This window comes from Barbus barbus (genome assembly GCF_936440315.1).
Source record: "Barbus barbus genome assembly, chromosome: 26".
Classification (NCBI taxonomy): domain Eukaryota; kingdom Metazoa; phylum Chordata; class Actinopteri; order Cypriniformes; family Cyprinidae; genus Barbus; species Barbus barbus.
Window position 1 is genome coordinate 4,250,431 of NC_136754.1, and position 16,067 is coordinate 4,266,497.

Consider the following 16,067-nt stretch of genomic DNA (forward strand, 5'->3'; position numbering starts at 1 on the left):
CAAAAGTGCATTGTATGGGTCAAAATTATCCAGTTTTCTTATGCCAAAAATCATTAGGATATAAAGATCATGTTCCATGAAGATATTTTGTAAGTTTCCTACCATAAATATATTAACTTCCTTTTTGATTAGTAATATGCATTGCTAAGGACTTCATTTGGACAACTTTAAAGGCAATTTTCTCAATATTTTAATTTGTTTTGCACCCTCAGATTCCAGATTTTCCAACCACACATCGATGGAAAAATGTATTCAGCTTTCAGATAATGTATGCATCTCAATTTCGAAAAGTTTACACTTATGACTGGTTTTGTGGTCCAGGGTCTCACATTAGATTTTGATTTGCATATTCTGAAGCACAGTGTCTAGTTTGTAGTTTCATTTCACTCTCAGGTTATTTGTATTTTATTTTTAATTTTTTTTTTTTTTTTTTTTTTTTTATAGTGAGGAAGTTTTCTCAAATATAACTGTGAGATTAGTCTCAGAAGTCTGGCATGCACTAACGAATGATTTGCATTTAATTTTTTCTTCCTCTGTAAAGCCTCGGTTTGTGTAGACCGATGCTTTTTGTGGTCTGTTTCAGTCGTTCATTATTTTCTGTGTTCGCTAAGAAATCCAGTATTAGAAAATTGTCTTCAATGCCAAAAGATGTATACCTCATATTTTAGAAATGTATGACTTTAAGCCTGTTATTTAAGTCATAGCGTGAGTTTTTGAACGTGATATAAGCAATATAAGTTTTCTTATCTTGGATTTCCTAACTTGACATCCAATTGTTTGTAGAATTGTTGATTATCAGAACAGTTTATCATGTTCAAATACTATGTGTTGCTCTTTAATACGTGTGAATAAAGTTTGTAGAAAAATGTGAAAAACTAGCCACCGGATGTTGGTTTGAAATGTTCCGTTATCTCTAAATGCAGTATGTCTGTACTGAAATTAATGGGCTGTTCTTTAATTAAGGGGAAGGTGAATTTTCTTAGGCACAGATGTGCAGAAATCTTGCTGTTCCTATTCCTTTTTTTTTTTTTTTTATGTACGGTCCATCCCTGACTTCATGGTAGATCCTTAGACCTCATTTGAGGTGGAATCATTTCATTTTGCTTGCACTTTTTCTAATTGTACCATTTATATGTATTTGTTCTTCTTCCACATACTGGTGTAGCAAGAACTGGTTTTGTCTGGAATAAATGAGGCGTTTGATTTGATGCACTCTATTTTGCTGCTTTGTAAATTATAATCGCTTGTAAAAATCCATCAATAAACTGTTGAAACACTTCCCTAGCTCTGCTGATCGTTACAGATAAGTAAGCGCATGCAACAGACCTTTCTGCGACTTGGCCCACAGACCACAACATGAAAAAGAAACCTCATGTGAAGCAACAGGAGAGGGTGTGGACTTCCAACACTGTTGGTTCGAAACTTCAACTTTCACTTCCTTATGCCAGCTTGGCAGCTTCATGCAATCATGTGAACTGTTTCTCATTTTTTCACACCTCAGTGGAAATCCAAGACGATGAAATAGATTAAACTTGGCAGAAGTATGCTTGGTTTATTTCGACCAACATAATGCATGACACAAAAGTAAAAGTGCATATATTACTATGCGAAACCAGAGCAATCCTGGACAAATAAAAATACGCTTCAGATGTATTGCTCAATGACACAAAAACAGACAAAATTAACACTTTTTCAACTGTAATGCTGGTAGAAATGCAGGTAATGCAACAAAACGGCAATATACAACCAGAGGGACCAATGTTTCTACAGTAGCTACTGCCCTTGGTTCTCAGTGATAAGCAAATATACACGCAAACACCTTAGTTGATGATATACAACAATGCAAGTTTTGCAGAACATATTAAAGTATTTTTATCACATTGGCAGGTAATGTATCACTCGCTCAATGTTCTGTGTTGTCTTCCCTTTTCACGCGCTTTAGGACGCCTGAGCGAGGTAAACAGAGTGGTAACCTTTTCACGCGATGCATATGAGCAGAGATGTGCACCGCTCTCGTGCGTGAGTCAGCTTTTGGTTTAAGACCTGTTTTTTGTTTTCTTACATAACCATTTCCTTTCAGACAAAGAACTTGTTTACCTCAACAACCGAAGTGGTTATGATGGAAGGTGCTTCATTGTCCGTTCCAACTCGTGCTCTGAACCAGGCCGAGACCGACGGTTTTGGATGAAGAGTCACATCTGGTTCTACCTTGAATATTCTTTGAGCTGAAATAGTAGATCAAGGGGTCCAGACAGCTGTTTGTGCTGGCCATGCACATGGTAACAGTCTGTAGGTTAAAGTAAATATCCAGACTATTATCTCCATGCAAGTAGTTTTGTTTGCTCAGGCCGAAGAGGATAAAAGCAATGTGAAATGGGATAAAACAAATGGCATAGATGAGCAAGTTAGACAGAAAGAGCTTCACAATCTTGCTTTTACTCAGTTCGGTTCTGCTAGAGGAAGTCGCCATGCTGTAGCCTTTCAGCTGCCGCACGACTGCCACCGTACAGCCCAGAATGATGCAGAAAGGTACTAAAATACCAAAGAAAGTGGCACAGCAGAGGATTATGAAACCATTCTTCCATTCTTTATCTGTGTATTTCTCAAAACAGCGTGTAACGTTACAGCCTTTGTCCTCATTTTCATGGTGGTTTAAGGCTATTGGCACTGCCAATCCAGCGATAATCAGCCACACAATCACACAAAACACCCAGGCCATCGGTACCGTCCGCAACTGTCGAGATCTCAGTGGATACACCACGGCCAGCATCCGGTCCACGCTGATGAGCGTGATGAACATGGAGCTGGAGTAGATGTTGACGGCAAAGAGGGTCCCTGGAATCATGCATAGAGCATTTCCCAGCTTCCATTCACCTGTGGCGAAGTAAATAATCCGAAAGGGCAGGGAAAGCGTGAAAAATAGGTCCGATAAGGCCAGGTTGGCCATGTAGATCACCGGAACGGATTTCCTCAAGCCATTCCGACAAACCAGTACCCAAAGAGACACAGAGTTCAAAGGAAGACCGAACAGCAGCACGATGCTGTAGGTGGAAGTGAAAAGTGGATATCTGAAATGAGATATGCTGCAGTTATCTGTGTTGTTGTGTGGCATTTTTCCAAAAATAAAGGCGAATTTAAGAGAACTGCTGTGTCGAAATGTGAAATGGTTCTGTAACGATTTTTTTCCTGTGTGCTACCTTTTTTTAGTTCCACTTGTTAGCGACAGGAAACAGTGGGAGGTGTCAGTGAATTGCATTTACATGCAGATATTTAAGAGGAGCAAACTCGCCTTTGGGGGGTTGAACATGTTTTGATGTGTGGTCAAACGCAAATCAGAAAAAATAGGTCATGTGGGATTGTGTTTGTTTACTACAACTTTTTGTATCAAAAAGACACCAAACTGTCACTGGGATGCTATGCTACCCTTTCAAAAGGTACTAATATGTACACTTTTGGTACTGTTAAATTGCTAATATGTACCATTGTGGTATTAATATATAGCATTCAAAGGTAAATATAATACAAAGATGTACATTTTAGATTTTGTACCTAATTGTACAGCCTCGGTTAAAGCTTTGTACCTTTTTTTCTGAGAGTGTGGAAACTAAAAAATAATTCATCATCATATCCAAGTGATCTTTAGATCATTCAATAGCAAGCTAAAATGGAGTCTTTGTTAAACTTCCCCCTTCATGTACTGAGAGAAATGCAATTGGTCAAAATGCAAAGTAAAGGATTTCAGCTTCTTTTGATGGTGTTACAGATAATAATCACACTCAAGTCACTTAAGCATGCAAAAAATCTGCTGTGTGCTTGGTAAAGTCAGCATGGATCTGAACTACAATGTATTTCTGCTAAAATGTAAATGTAACTGTTCCATTCAAACCTGCAGTGCAGCGCTTTTCTATGTTGTTTACCAGTAATATCATATACAGTACATACAGTAAATGTTTCTGCAAATTATTAATAAGCTACAACCTCAATCTTACATCTGCTTTCAGATCAGAGAGATGAACAAACTGGCTTGCCACACCACAGTCTCTCTCACTGAAAATGCCTTGATGTAAAAGGCTGAGCAGCACAAGCACAGATACAACAGCTTTTCGAAAGTCCTGTGGGTGGAGGGGTTGGGGAGGCTCAATGCAAACAGGATGAGCATATTGCACATACACTGAACAGCGCATTTTGTTATTTCGGCATTAGTATTTTTAAGTTAAACTGTGTAGCTGCATGTATGTAATGTGGATGCAAATTAGCCTAATGTGTATATATATATATATATATACTATATTGCCAAAAGTATTGGGTCACCCCCTTCTAATGAACATGTTTGACTACTTTAGTAATTTCTATGAGCACAAATCTTAATGTTTAAGCATATAATGATATTCTATGGAATTGTGTGCTTCTAATTTTATAGCAACATTTTGGACAGGACCCTTTTCTATTCTAACATGACAGTGCCTCTGTGAATAAGACACGGTTCAAAAAGACATGATTGATTGAGTCAGTGTGGAAGAACTTGACTGGTCTGCAGAAAGCCAAGTCCTGGTCCCAGCTGAACTCCTCTGGTGTGACTTTATATGCAGACCTTGAGCCAAAAACTCATCACCAAACACCAATGAGTTGCATAGACACTATATAAAACTGTGGCAACAAAGATGGAAACATAATTGTATTTCCATCTCTGTTTCAACAGCTTTGGACGTGTCAATGACAGTACCCTTATGGACAAGTCATTGGTGTTTGGTGATGATTTTTTTTCTCAAGTTCTGCATATAAAGTCACACCAGAGGTGTTCAGCTGGGACCAGGACTTGGCTTTCTGCAGACCAGTCAAGTTCTTCCACACTGACTCAATCAATCATGTCTTTTTGAACCGTGTCTTATACACAGAGGCACTGTCATGTTAGAATAGAAAAGGGTCCAAAATGTTGCTATAAAATTAGACTCACACAATTCCATAGAATATCATTATATGCTTTAACATTAAGATTTGTACTCATAGAAATTACTAAAGTAGTCAAACATGTTCATTAGAAGGGGGTGACCCAATACTTTTGGCAATATAGTGTGTGTATATATATATATATATGTATATGTATATATATATATATATATATATATATATATATATATATATATATATATATATTGTTTTTACTTATATGTTTTATTGCATTTAATAAAGAATGCATTCCAATAAATTAGTCAAATACTGTTTTTTTATTGTTTTATAGTATACACATGTCAGCTCTGTCATTATTACTTCATGTCATGTTAACTAACTACTCACTTGCAGGAAAGTTTTGATGTCGTGGCGCCATCTAGAGGTCGATGTTGCACAGGTTTATGGAGCCTCGCTCGGATAGGTTTCTCCTCAGCAAAATTATAAGGAGACAGGGAGCAAAAATAAAGCGATGTGAAGGGAATATTGCCCCACAATCCATTCAGACAACCTGCAAATGTATTCTATCGTTCGGCTGCGATACACGTGTTTAAGTTCCGCGCGTGCACGCGAATGATGTTGACTACAGCTTGTGAACGACTCTCTCTGTACAACAACAGCCAGGTAAAGATATTTAACTAACGGAGTGTCTAAACATTAATAGTACACGAAAACATTACAACTATATCATTGAAACACGATGGTAATCTTTGAAGTACGTACCATGTAAATACCATTATGACAATCATTCACAACCGTGGTATTACCAGAGATTACTGTCTCATTAACTGTCTCGTGGTTTTTTTTTTTTTTTTTTTTTTTTTTTTTTTAAAAGCAATTATGAAAATTTTTGCTAGTGCTGTCTCTCATTTGTAGATATTTGAAAATCTGGAATCTGAGGGTGCAAAAAAATCAAAATACTGAGAAAATCGCCTTTACAGTTGTCCAAATGAAGTTCTTAACTATGTGTATTACTGATCAAAAATTAAGTTTTGATATATTTACGGTAGGAAATTCACTGAATATCTTCATGGAACATGATCTTCACTTAATATCTTAATGATTTTGGGCATAAAAGAAAAATATTTTTTGCTATTGCTAAAAATATACCCCAGCGACTAAAGACTGGTTTTGTGGTCCAGGGTCACATAATTGAGTTTCCAATAAACGTATTAGAGTAAATTTCAGTTTTTATAATATTTCACGTTTATTTGAGAAAAAAAAAACGATGTTCAAAATTTGGCTAAAATGTAAACACATGAACCTGAAAAAATCCATAAAACATATGCATTAAACATATAAACATATATTTTTGCGCATATTTATTTACACTTTAAAACAATTTTCATTTATTTATTCACTCACTCACTCATACATACTTTTATTCCCCCCAAACCTTATCTTTCCCCTTTTGTTCATCTCAGATATGATGTTATTCTGGTGCCATCTACTGGGCTTAAATAAAAAAGTCAATTAGGCCTTTAAACCGCAAAAAGGAGGAACTAGAGAAACAGTAGGTAAAGTGCACCAAGAGCCATGTGGTCAAGGATGTAGCTCAGAGCTACAGCTTAAAAAAGACACGGTGGAGACCATGCAAATACACACTTTGTTAGAAAGTAGTTTAGTTTGATTCAGTTTGAGCTTATTTGAGGCCCCAGTGTTATTTGTGTATAAATTGTGATTAACTACCAGTAATTTTAGTAGCTGGCTGTAGCACTAAACAACAACATATATACCGCACCATGTCACCACAGGCGGGTGTTGATATGATTACAAGTCTTTTCCTGTTAGTTTAAAATACAGTTGGGGGTTTATTTTCTGTTTTACTCTATACATGTGCAGAATGTTTTATCCTGATAATACTGATAAAGCAAAACACATTTGTGCATCCAAGAAAAAAAACCTGCCTTGTGTTCAAATGTTAATCATATACTCCTATTTAAATAAGGAGGATGTTACCACACTTCATATATCATATAAACAGACAGCTGAAGTCACTCGCTATCTGACTAAGTGAAACTAGTGGCACATGGCTCTGTACCCACACATTCTTACCCACAACTTGTGGAAATTGGTGCCAAAATTCATACTCAAGAGAATCTGTTAATTCAAAATATACAATTTTATTGACATACAGTACAAAACAGATGAGACAAGTCTACACAGGTATTTTAACACTGATTTAAGATGAAAAATACAGAACAAAAGAGGTAATTGTGAAGCGTGTAATGCCATACCCAATGTTGCATCAGAAACATTTATGAGTCATTGTAAAGTTTGTAAAGGTTTCAGGATGGTTTGTCAGACGACCATCGCGTGTGAGCACAAAGACTTCAGGTTTCTCATGTTGATGGTGTTAGCATGAGATAAGACAAATACAGAATCTTTGGGGCAAAAGCCTTATCACAGGATCATAAATTCATCGTAAGTGTGACAGACACAAGTTCTTTTCAAGACAAGTTAAAGCTTTAAAAAGTCACAGTGTATTACTGACACATTTTAAGTCATAGCATGAAAATATCTGGGGCTAGTGTTAACCACACACCTTATTTCATCTATTTAACCAAAAACCTGTTCAGAAAACAAAACAAAACATTGATTTAAGGACAATGGAAATGAAAGTGCTGAAGTGTTAAATTTCATTTCCAGGTTTTGGCCTACAAAAACGCATCATTCCTGCAGCACTCTATTAAATGCAGTACGTTTTTCAAATAACAAACATAAAATGTCCAAAATTCTGCATTCAAATAGGCTGAAGCTTGCTGCAAAGCCCCAGCAATTTATTAAGATATTTGAATTATTTACTAATAAACTAGTGTCTGTGTCGCAAAGATGAAGATGATGATCCTGACTCGCCGTCTCCTCATTAGACGCACCTTTAGAGAGAAGCGCATCTTCACGGATAATGAAAGAGTTTTTGTTTTCGATTTGATTTATTTCGTTAAGTAGTAATTTAAAGCTTTCTATAGATATATTTATCATGTCTGTGAGGCATGTATTCGCCGAATTCAGTTCATTTTTGTGAAGCGCTCCTGTTCAAGACGAGACGGCGGAAAGCACATCATTGTTTTCTTTATTTTATAAAATTATTTGAGCTATTTTATAAAAAGTTTTGTTGATATTGTGAGTGCACACAAATAAAAGTAGACCCTTTACAGTTCCGAATAATGTATTACTCTTACTTTTAAGAGCAAAAATTACAGCGTAAGTTGTTTCCATTGAAAAAAATGCAATTGATTGCACCTGTGCCTCCATGTCCTGCGCTTTAGCTTCCACTGTCCGCACAAACTACTGGATATAGCGCAGACTCAAAAACAGCAAAAATGGGTGATGGGAGCAGCCCACCCATTTTAGAAATGCACTCAGATGTTATCAGTTTCTGTGGGTGTTTGCTGTCATGGCTTTGAAGGGTAGGGTGTCAAGGATGTGGTTTTAAGGAAGGATAGTTATCTAATTTAACTCTAAAGTCTTGTGGAATTTGGGTGATCCTGATCTTAAATTCCAATCTAGACAAATTTTGGGTAAAGTTTCTGTTAAATTCCCATTTTCTTCTCATATTTGTCACACTTTGTAGAATTAAATGGATAATCCACCAAAAGCTAAATGTATAATCCATCTTCTGCAGAATACAAGCAGTGTTGGGGAAAGTTACTTTTGAAATAATGCGTTACAGTATTGCGTTGCTCCCTAAAAAAGTAACTAATTATGTTAGTTTCTTTTTATGGAAAGTAATGCGTTACGTTACTTTTGTGTTACTTTTGAAATCTGAGCTGAGCTTGCTTGTTTGTTTTTAAGATAAAGAGTTCTATTTTTTGCAACTGTAAAAAGACCTTTGACACCCTCAGACTGAAGGAAGTGAAAATTCACCTCTGTACAGTAGCAAATGTTACAAACACAAATGTTATGTTTATGCAAAGTCATTTTTGCTTGGTTTAATTGGATCATCAAAGGTCCGCAGCAAAGACATTGGTTTAAAAAAATGGGATTAAATCCATAAAGGATATTTGTGTTATTTAACATATTTAATTATTGTTTGCATTTCATTGTTTTTATTCATTTTGGGGAATACTGACTGGTTTTCTGCAAATGACATAAATGCATGTTTACACTCAGTATAGAATTACAGTAACAGTCATGTTTACACAGCACACACAACACAGTCAGTCAATAAATAGGAAAACAAAGTAACTGGCATTATGATTTAAAGAAACATATTTTCAGATACTTTTTGTAAATTAAAAAGTAAAGTGTTACTTTACTAGTTGCTTGAAAAAGTAATCTGATTACATAATTTGTGTAATTTACTTGAAATGCGTTACCCCCAAGACTGAATGCAAGAGATGATATTTTGAAGACCGTTGGGAACCAAACATCATTGGAGCCCACTGACTTTATTTGCATGGCTAAAATTAAAACTTCTCCACCTGGTTTCACAAACAATGCTTAAGCCTAGTCCTAGACTAAAATGTAAATCTGAGCTGTTTCAACTGAAAGAAACTTGCACTGACTGATCTTAAACATGTCAGTGCCTTTGTTTTGTCTTAAGATGCACACCGTTAATGTTTTTTTCTAAGGCATGTTTATAAAAATTACTAATTAATCTACGCTATGGCCTAATCTTGGTTTAGGTTAAAACCTGTCTATGAAACCGGGCCCTCATCTCTCAAAATATCTTATTTTATGTTCAAAAAGAAACAAGAAACAAACTCATGCAGTTTTGGACATAAGAGTGAGTAAATGATGACAGCATTTGCATTTTTGGGTGAACTATGCCTTCAACTGGAATGGGAGGTGTAATATTTTGTCCATTTATGTCCATAAAACAAGCACAGAACCTTTAAAATCCATCCAACATGTTTCCTTTAAGTCTCTTAAGGGGCAGTCACATTTACTGTTGTTTGGTGAATTTTCATGGGCAACGTTATTTCAATAGGAACCCACTTGATCTGGAATTTCGTGTGAGGGTCAAAGATGCCGATTTCGCAGTGGGTTCAAGTTGGCATGTGAATTTGCTGAACTGACCAACAGAAAGTTGGGTTTGAAAGTGACTTTTTTTGTGAGCTGTGCTTCACACGTTGCTACTCTATTGTCAATAGACTTTTCTTGGCTGCAAAATATTGCTAGTATGACCACACCTTAACTTCCATTGGAAATCCATCAGCACACATTCTGAAAGACTACCAAACGGAATTTACCTCAGACGTCTGAGGAGCTGGTGGTTCTCGCTCTGCTGATTGACAGTCTAATCGTCTCCTTGGTGGATCGGACTTCCTTTGCAATGAAATAGTAACACAGTGCGTCCAAACAGCAGGTCACGTTTGCAATGTTTATTGACACCTGTATGAAAAGGGCGATGTTCTTTTGCTGTTCGCAGTCTGAAATAAAGTCATTACGGACAAGATACTGCAAGAATATGGCCACGTGACAGGGGGTGAAGGGCACTAGGAAGGCCGCTAGGCTGCTGTAGATGATTCTCACACCAGCTGGCCTCTTGTGGTCATTGTTCGTTGAGGCTTTGAGAGTATGGATGCTCTGAATGGAACACACCACCAGTACTGCGGCAGGCAACAGGAAACCAAAGACCTCCAGACACACAATTATTGCAGTGCTCCAACCCTTCTCAGAGAAGCCATGGAAACAGGTGAAATTCCCCATTTTCTTTTCCCGGAAGGTGTAGATGGGTGAAGCCGCTACCATAACAGACACCCAAATTAAAAAGCAAACAATCAAGGCGTTTTTTTTCGAACGCACCTGCTTGGCTTGATAAACGGGTGGTTTATGGCGATGTACCTGTCTATGGCTATGCACACAATCGTGTAGATGCTACCGTACATAGCTACAAAGTAAAGACTTTCCAGGAAGGAGCAAAAGAGCATCTTGTCTTCTGCCCACTTGTGGTGTGCTGCGTGCATTTTGAAGGGCAACTGCAGCAGCAACAGCAGGTCCATCAGAGCCAGGTTGGTCATGTAGATGGAGGACTCGGTCCATTTTCTGAGCAGCCAACAGAACACCACCAATGCCGCGATGTTTAACGCCAAGCCGAACACCAGGACGGGCACGTAAATCACCAAGTCCAGCTTCTGCGTTAAAGTATCCACATCTTCAGTTGAGCAGTTCGTCATAGTGAAACTGGCATAGAGAGAGGTGCAAAATACGTCTTCATGAAATTTCTAACTTTCACAAATTAAATTTGCATATCACGTGCACAGTCATCGGTGTTATGCTTTCTTTTTTCACTTATTCGTGCAATAGATAATGTATTTACAGTACATTAAATTTAAAAAAAGAGCAACTTTAAAAAAACTGTGGATGTTTTAATGCAAAATGTCTGTTTTCTATGCATTAAAACTACCTTGCTCAGACTTTTCACACAAAGAACTGCACATTTTCTTTCTAAAATAATATAGTACTGGAATTGGGTCTACAATAAGGCAAAAGGAAGCTGCATGTAGAAAGTACCAGATGACACGAAGCTCGTTTTTCATTATGATGTTTCATGCGTCTTCGGACACATCAAACATTTTACAGGGCAAGTTTCTATTCATGTTCTCATTTCGAACAGTTTCCACTTAGCTATTTAAAAAATGAACATGATGTTGATTTGCTGATCAACATTTATTTACTCTGTCTGATAAAAACTTCATTTTATTTGCAAAAAAAAATCAAGTTTAGTAAATAAAAACTCATGCACTCTTGTTTCATATAGAAGTAGAATATTAGCAAGATTAATCAATAGAACTTATAATCAATTGCATCAAGCACTTTTTAAAATTCTCTCATGCATTGTCATTACAGTTTAAAATTCATCACTGGTGCAATTTTGCACAATTGTTTTATTTATTGTAATTATTATAGTAAAATATATTTATGTAAATATTATTAAAAACATGTATATTAATTTATTGTTTAAAAATGCAGTAATTTAAAAGACAAACATGAGAAAATAACATTTGTAATGATTGACTGTTTTTGTTCTGTGTATAATTTCTCCTAGAGTAAAACCGGTGGTAGTTTTCCGTGGTAATGCACTCATGAAGTAAATCTTTGTTAAGAAACAAAATATGACCGTTAAAAACTGGCAAGGAAATGGTGACTGTGTAACAATGAAATGACCAAATACCCCCAATTTTGGACACATTCACACATTCTGACAAATACATGCTTAACACACACACAAAACAACCTGCTTTCCACTCACAACACCCATACAAATTAGTTGTAAAGGTCGTACCTCTGCTGCCAAAGATCAGCTATTTTTTTGCAAGCCAATAAACCACAAGAACAAAATCCGTTAAATGTGACCTATAAGGACAAACTATCTTTTTCTTCCTGCATTATCTATGATGTACAGCCAATATTTAAGCTTCCCTCTTATGCCAAAAGTTATACCTCTTCGGCATTTCATCTACTTATACATATTTCGAGACACATGTCAATAAACCACAGTCTTTCTCTTTTTTCAGACATGTGGGCTGCGTCTCTCACAAAACCATGTCTGGTCTGCAAAAATCACCATTAGTCTCATGAATGAGATGATGACTGGTTTTGACCCACCTGTATACTACAAAGCATAATAGTTGTATTTACACAGTAGTTATATTGCTAATTATGTCATACAGTCAGAATATTTTTGCACACAACATTTCAATGAAGCTGCAAGCAATTTTCAAACACTGAAACTTAGTGGAAGAGAGAATGCATTTACTGAAACTATGTCTCTGTGCAATATCTAAACTGACTTCAATAAAAGAGGTTGTTGTGACCTAAAACACACAACACACACACAATACTTGTGTTAAACGAAATAAGGAGTGTATGTGCTTACCAGGACGTGTCTCATAGGAGATACTTTCCCTTAAATGCTATCAAGAAAACTAGTTAGTAGCACTTCTGTTTTCAGAGGTTTTGCCTGTGACCACATCCTTGCTAACAGAAACATGCCTTTGGTACTTTTTTGATATCTTCCTGTTAGCCTGTAAGTAGGCTACTTCATATTCTCTTAGTCAGTATTATCACAGCTCATATGCATGAAATACATTTTGGGAAGTGCAAATACATAACTGCAAGGATATTTGTACTATTAAAATGCATTTGCACACCAACAGGAGCATTAAAAATGAAGACGTGATTAAAATGTTGTACAAAAATTGTACAACATTTTGTAAAATGGCCAGTTACAGATATACACGGCAAAAACAAACAAAAAGGTTCTTAATGAGTCTTATTTACCAAGTTTTAAAACAATAGATGAGTTAATAATTAATACTGCATTAGATATAAAGATAAATATAATTCAATCTCCTATTAAGTGTTGGTTCTCAAGTAAGTTTATCTCATTTTACAAATATTTATTTAATGTATTTTTAATAGACTTATAACATAATACAATTTTTCAGTGTACACTTTCCTTATACAGTAATCTATATACAATTTTAACATCATATCTTATACATATTGTTTTTATTGATTTAAATTCAGAATTTTTTTTATAAATAATGTGTTAAAATAAGTTCACTAAAAGACAAAAAACAAACGTGGATTTACAGGCAATTATCAGGCAACATATAAACAATGAAAAACAGTCATCAGTCATATGAAAACAAGTTTTCACTTGCATTGGAGGCAAAGAGGATCACATTCAGAGGAAATAGAGATTATTTCCTTTTTGACTATTTCACATAACCCACACACAGTATAGATACTTTAAAGTGCAATAATCTGTAATGTCATTTCTCAAAATTACATTGTTGCATGACACAGCGTTTGTCTGTTCCTGTGCTTGCGATTAGATGTAGATGATTGCGGGTTAGGATTATAGAGTTAGGGCGATATCTCCATTCGCCGATGCTCTAGAGAAGAAGAGAGAAAAACAATAATGAGGTTTACCTATTAAATTATCAATCATGATTTAATATTATGCTGTTTTCTTGTTATGCAGACAAAAATAAATCATGTTTAACATCTTAAATGCATTAGAATAGCATAAACTAAATATTTGTTAAGCAAAAATGGCAAATAATTGTTTTGTTAATTGTATTAATTAATTAATGATTACTTGTAAATTGCATTCCAGCAGGGTACTTTTTTACCCATTTAGAATAAAACTCAAAACTCAAAGAAACAGTGTAAACAAGACGACGTCACTTCCTATTAATACCTTCATTGTACTGCATATATGCATGTTTGATAACCTAATAACAGGCCTAGCTACTTTTGGAGAACAAATTGCATAGCATAACATAACAGAACAGAACACAAAACCTCCTTCAGTGATTAATTAAAAAATTAATCCGGTCATTTAGGATTTGCGTGAGGTTTTAGTCTTTTAGACTTTTAAGAACAACTCAAAACAAAATACATAAACATGTTATTAATATGAATATGGAAAAAAATACAAGAGCAACTTTATAGGCTATTACGGGCTATTAATATGAATAGGCTATTTATACAAATATGGAATAAAAATGAGCACACTTTTATTATTTGTTTAAATTATTAAAATAAATATGTAAATAACCTATTCTAGGGAAGACTAATGCGAGTGTTCATTTATTTAAAAAAACCCCAAAAAGCTCTAATTTAGCCTAAAAGACAAACATGAGAAAATGGCAAATGTAATAATTGACAGTTTTGTGTAGTTCATTTAAAAGTACCATCTGCAGTGTCTGTGTGTATGTATTATGGTTTTGTGAGGGAGCGCGCGCTTGAGAACTGCTGCTGTCAGCACGCTCGCTCTCATCCGGGCAATTTTCAGCATACGTGTTGTCATGTGACCCAGATTCAGCCATCTTGTGGATACGAAACGAGAGACGCCACTCGCACACAAACTCAGCGCTGTCAGTAAAAGCAGAGGTAAGACAGCGGGCCCGGCGTACATGGTTTTGCTCTAAAATAAAACTTAACTATTCCTACGTTAACTCTCAGTAACATAGACCCGCCCCAACTTAGCGGACCGACGCTATTCTAGTCCGCATGGTTGTTAGGCCTGGAAGCACCGGGCTCGATTAGACCGGCCTATCGCTGATGATGCTATCAGCGGTCCGTAGGCAGCTGTAGTGGAACGCGGTGTGGCTGGAGACAGTGAGAACAGGCCGCACGGATTAGAACTCGTGTCAACTCACTCACACTCTTACTTCGATGTGCTTCTGCGATCGTGTCGGCATTTATACCGACAATATTTGACAGTTTGTACATTTCGCGGCGGTGCGTGGACTGGTTTAAAGTTGGTAAGAGTTGGAAGTCAGAAAGTTAAATGCCCAGCGATAGCCAGGCTAGGATAATTCACCTTAATAAAACGCTTCTTTAAACGGATAACGTTACATGGCAGCTGCTGCGGTCAATTCAGTTGTTAATATTACATCTAAACGGATTTATTGGCGTTTTCTTAATCTAGTTTGTAGACTGCAGTGCTCACAGGGCGTATGAAGGCATGGACCGACAGGGACGTGGTCATTGAAACCTTAAACTGACATTTATCGGTCTTTACTTTTGAGGTTTGCGGGAATAAAAACGGGTCACGACACAGTTCAATTACACATGGTCACTTAAACTAACCTTCTTGGCTGGTCAAGCCAAGTCTGATGTTGACAGTTTACCTACAAGTGTCTTTTCTGACCTTCTGATCGCCTCTAAAAGACTAAAAATTCCTCCTTCCACATATTACAGCGATGAAAATGTATAATTTTATGCGTATTAAATCTGTGAAATTTCAAAACAGGCTGTACAATGCTAACTGGGCAACAACTCTCTGTTTTCAACCAAAACTAGCTTTATTAACTTAAATTTTGTGTTCATCTTCTGCCTTTTTCCTCCCTGCCTGACTGGTGTTAAACATACTTGAACTGTGCATGCCTGTTTGTAACCTGATGCAACCTTATAATTGCATGATTTGGTGGGTTTCTATCAGATAAACTGATTAAAGTGCCTTTTATATGCATGTAAAATGTTTTTTTTTTCGATGGGAGCGTGTGTAATCTGGATCGGGTGGCTTCATTTGGCCGCGCACGTGGTTTAAATCCCAGCAGCAGCAAGTCACTCCTGTTTGTTTTGCATAGACATTGTGCCATAATGGGACTGTGTTGAGAATATATAATAATACGCCACAAATAAAATTTAAAGAT

At 36.3% G+C, this 16,067-nt stretch overlaps 2 protein-coding genes and 1 pseudogene across 7 annotated transcripts in view; 1 reads left to right on the plus strand and 2 right to left on the minus strand.

Moving 5' to 3' along the window:
• Positions 1-446: 446 nt before the first annotated feature.
• LOC306846125 (lysophosphatidic acid receptor 6-like) lies at positions 447-3,184 on the minus strand. Its single transcript, XM_079379250.1, has one exon. The coding sequence runs from the start codon at positions 3,110-3,112 to the stop codon at positions 2,132-2,134; it is 981 nt and encodes a 326-aa protein (XP_079235376.1). The 5' UTR covers positions 3,113-3,184; the 3' UTR covers positions 447-2,131.
• Positions 3,185-10,143: 6,959 nt separating this feature from the next.
• Positions 10,144-11,069, minus strand: LOC306846129 (G-protein coupled receptor 55-like; annotated as a pseudogene). Its single transcript has one exon. The product of its transcript is annotated as a G-protein coupled receptor 55-like (transcript).
• A 3,639-nt stretch (positions 11,070-14,708) lies between these two features.
• LOC306846088 (GRB10-interacting GYF protein 2-like) overlaps positions 14,709-16,067 on the plus strand; it is a 28,722-nt gene continuing 27,363 nt past the window's right edge. For all 5 annotated transcript variants that reach the window (XM_079379195.1, XM_079379196.1, XM_079379197.1 and 2 more), the window contains exon 1: positions 14,709-14,799. The gene's annotated coding sequence lies outside the window, so the exon portion shown is untranslated. The remainder of the gene's footprint in view (positions 14,800-16,067) is intronic.

Coding starts and splice junctions, on each gene's coding strand:
- LOC306846125 (XM_079379250.1), bottom strand. CDS start 3,112: ATGCCACACAACAACACAGATAACTGCAGCATATCTCATTTCAGATAT.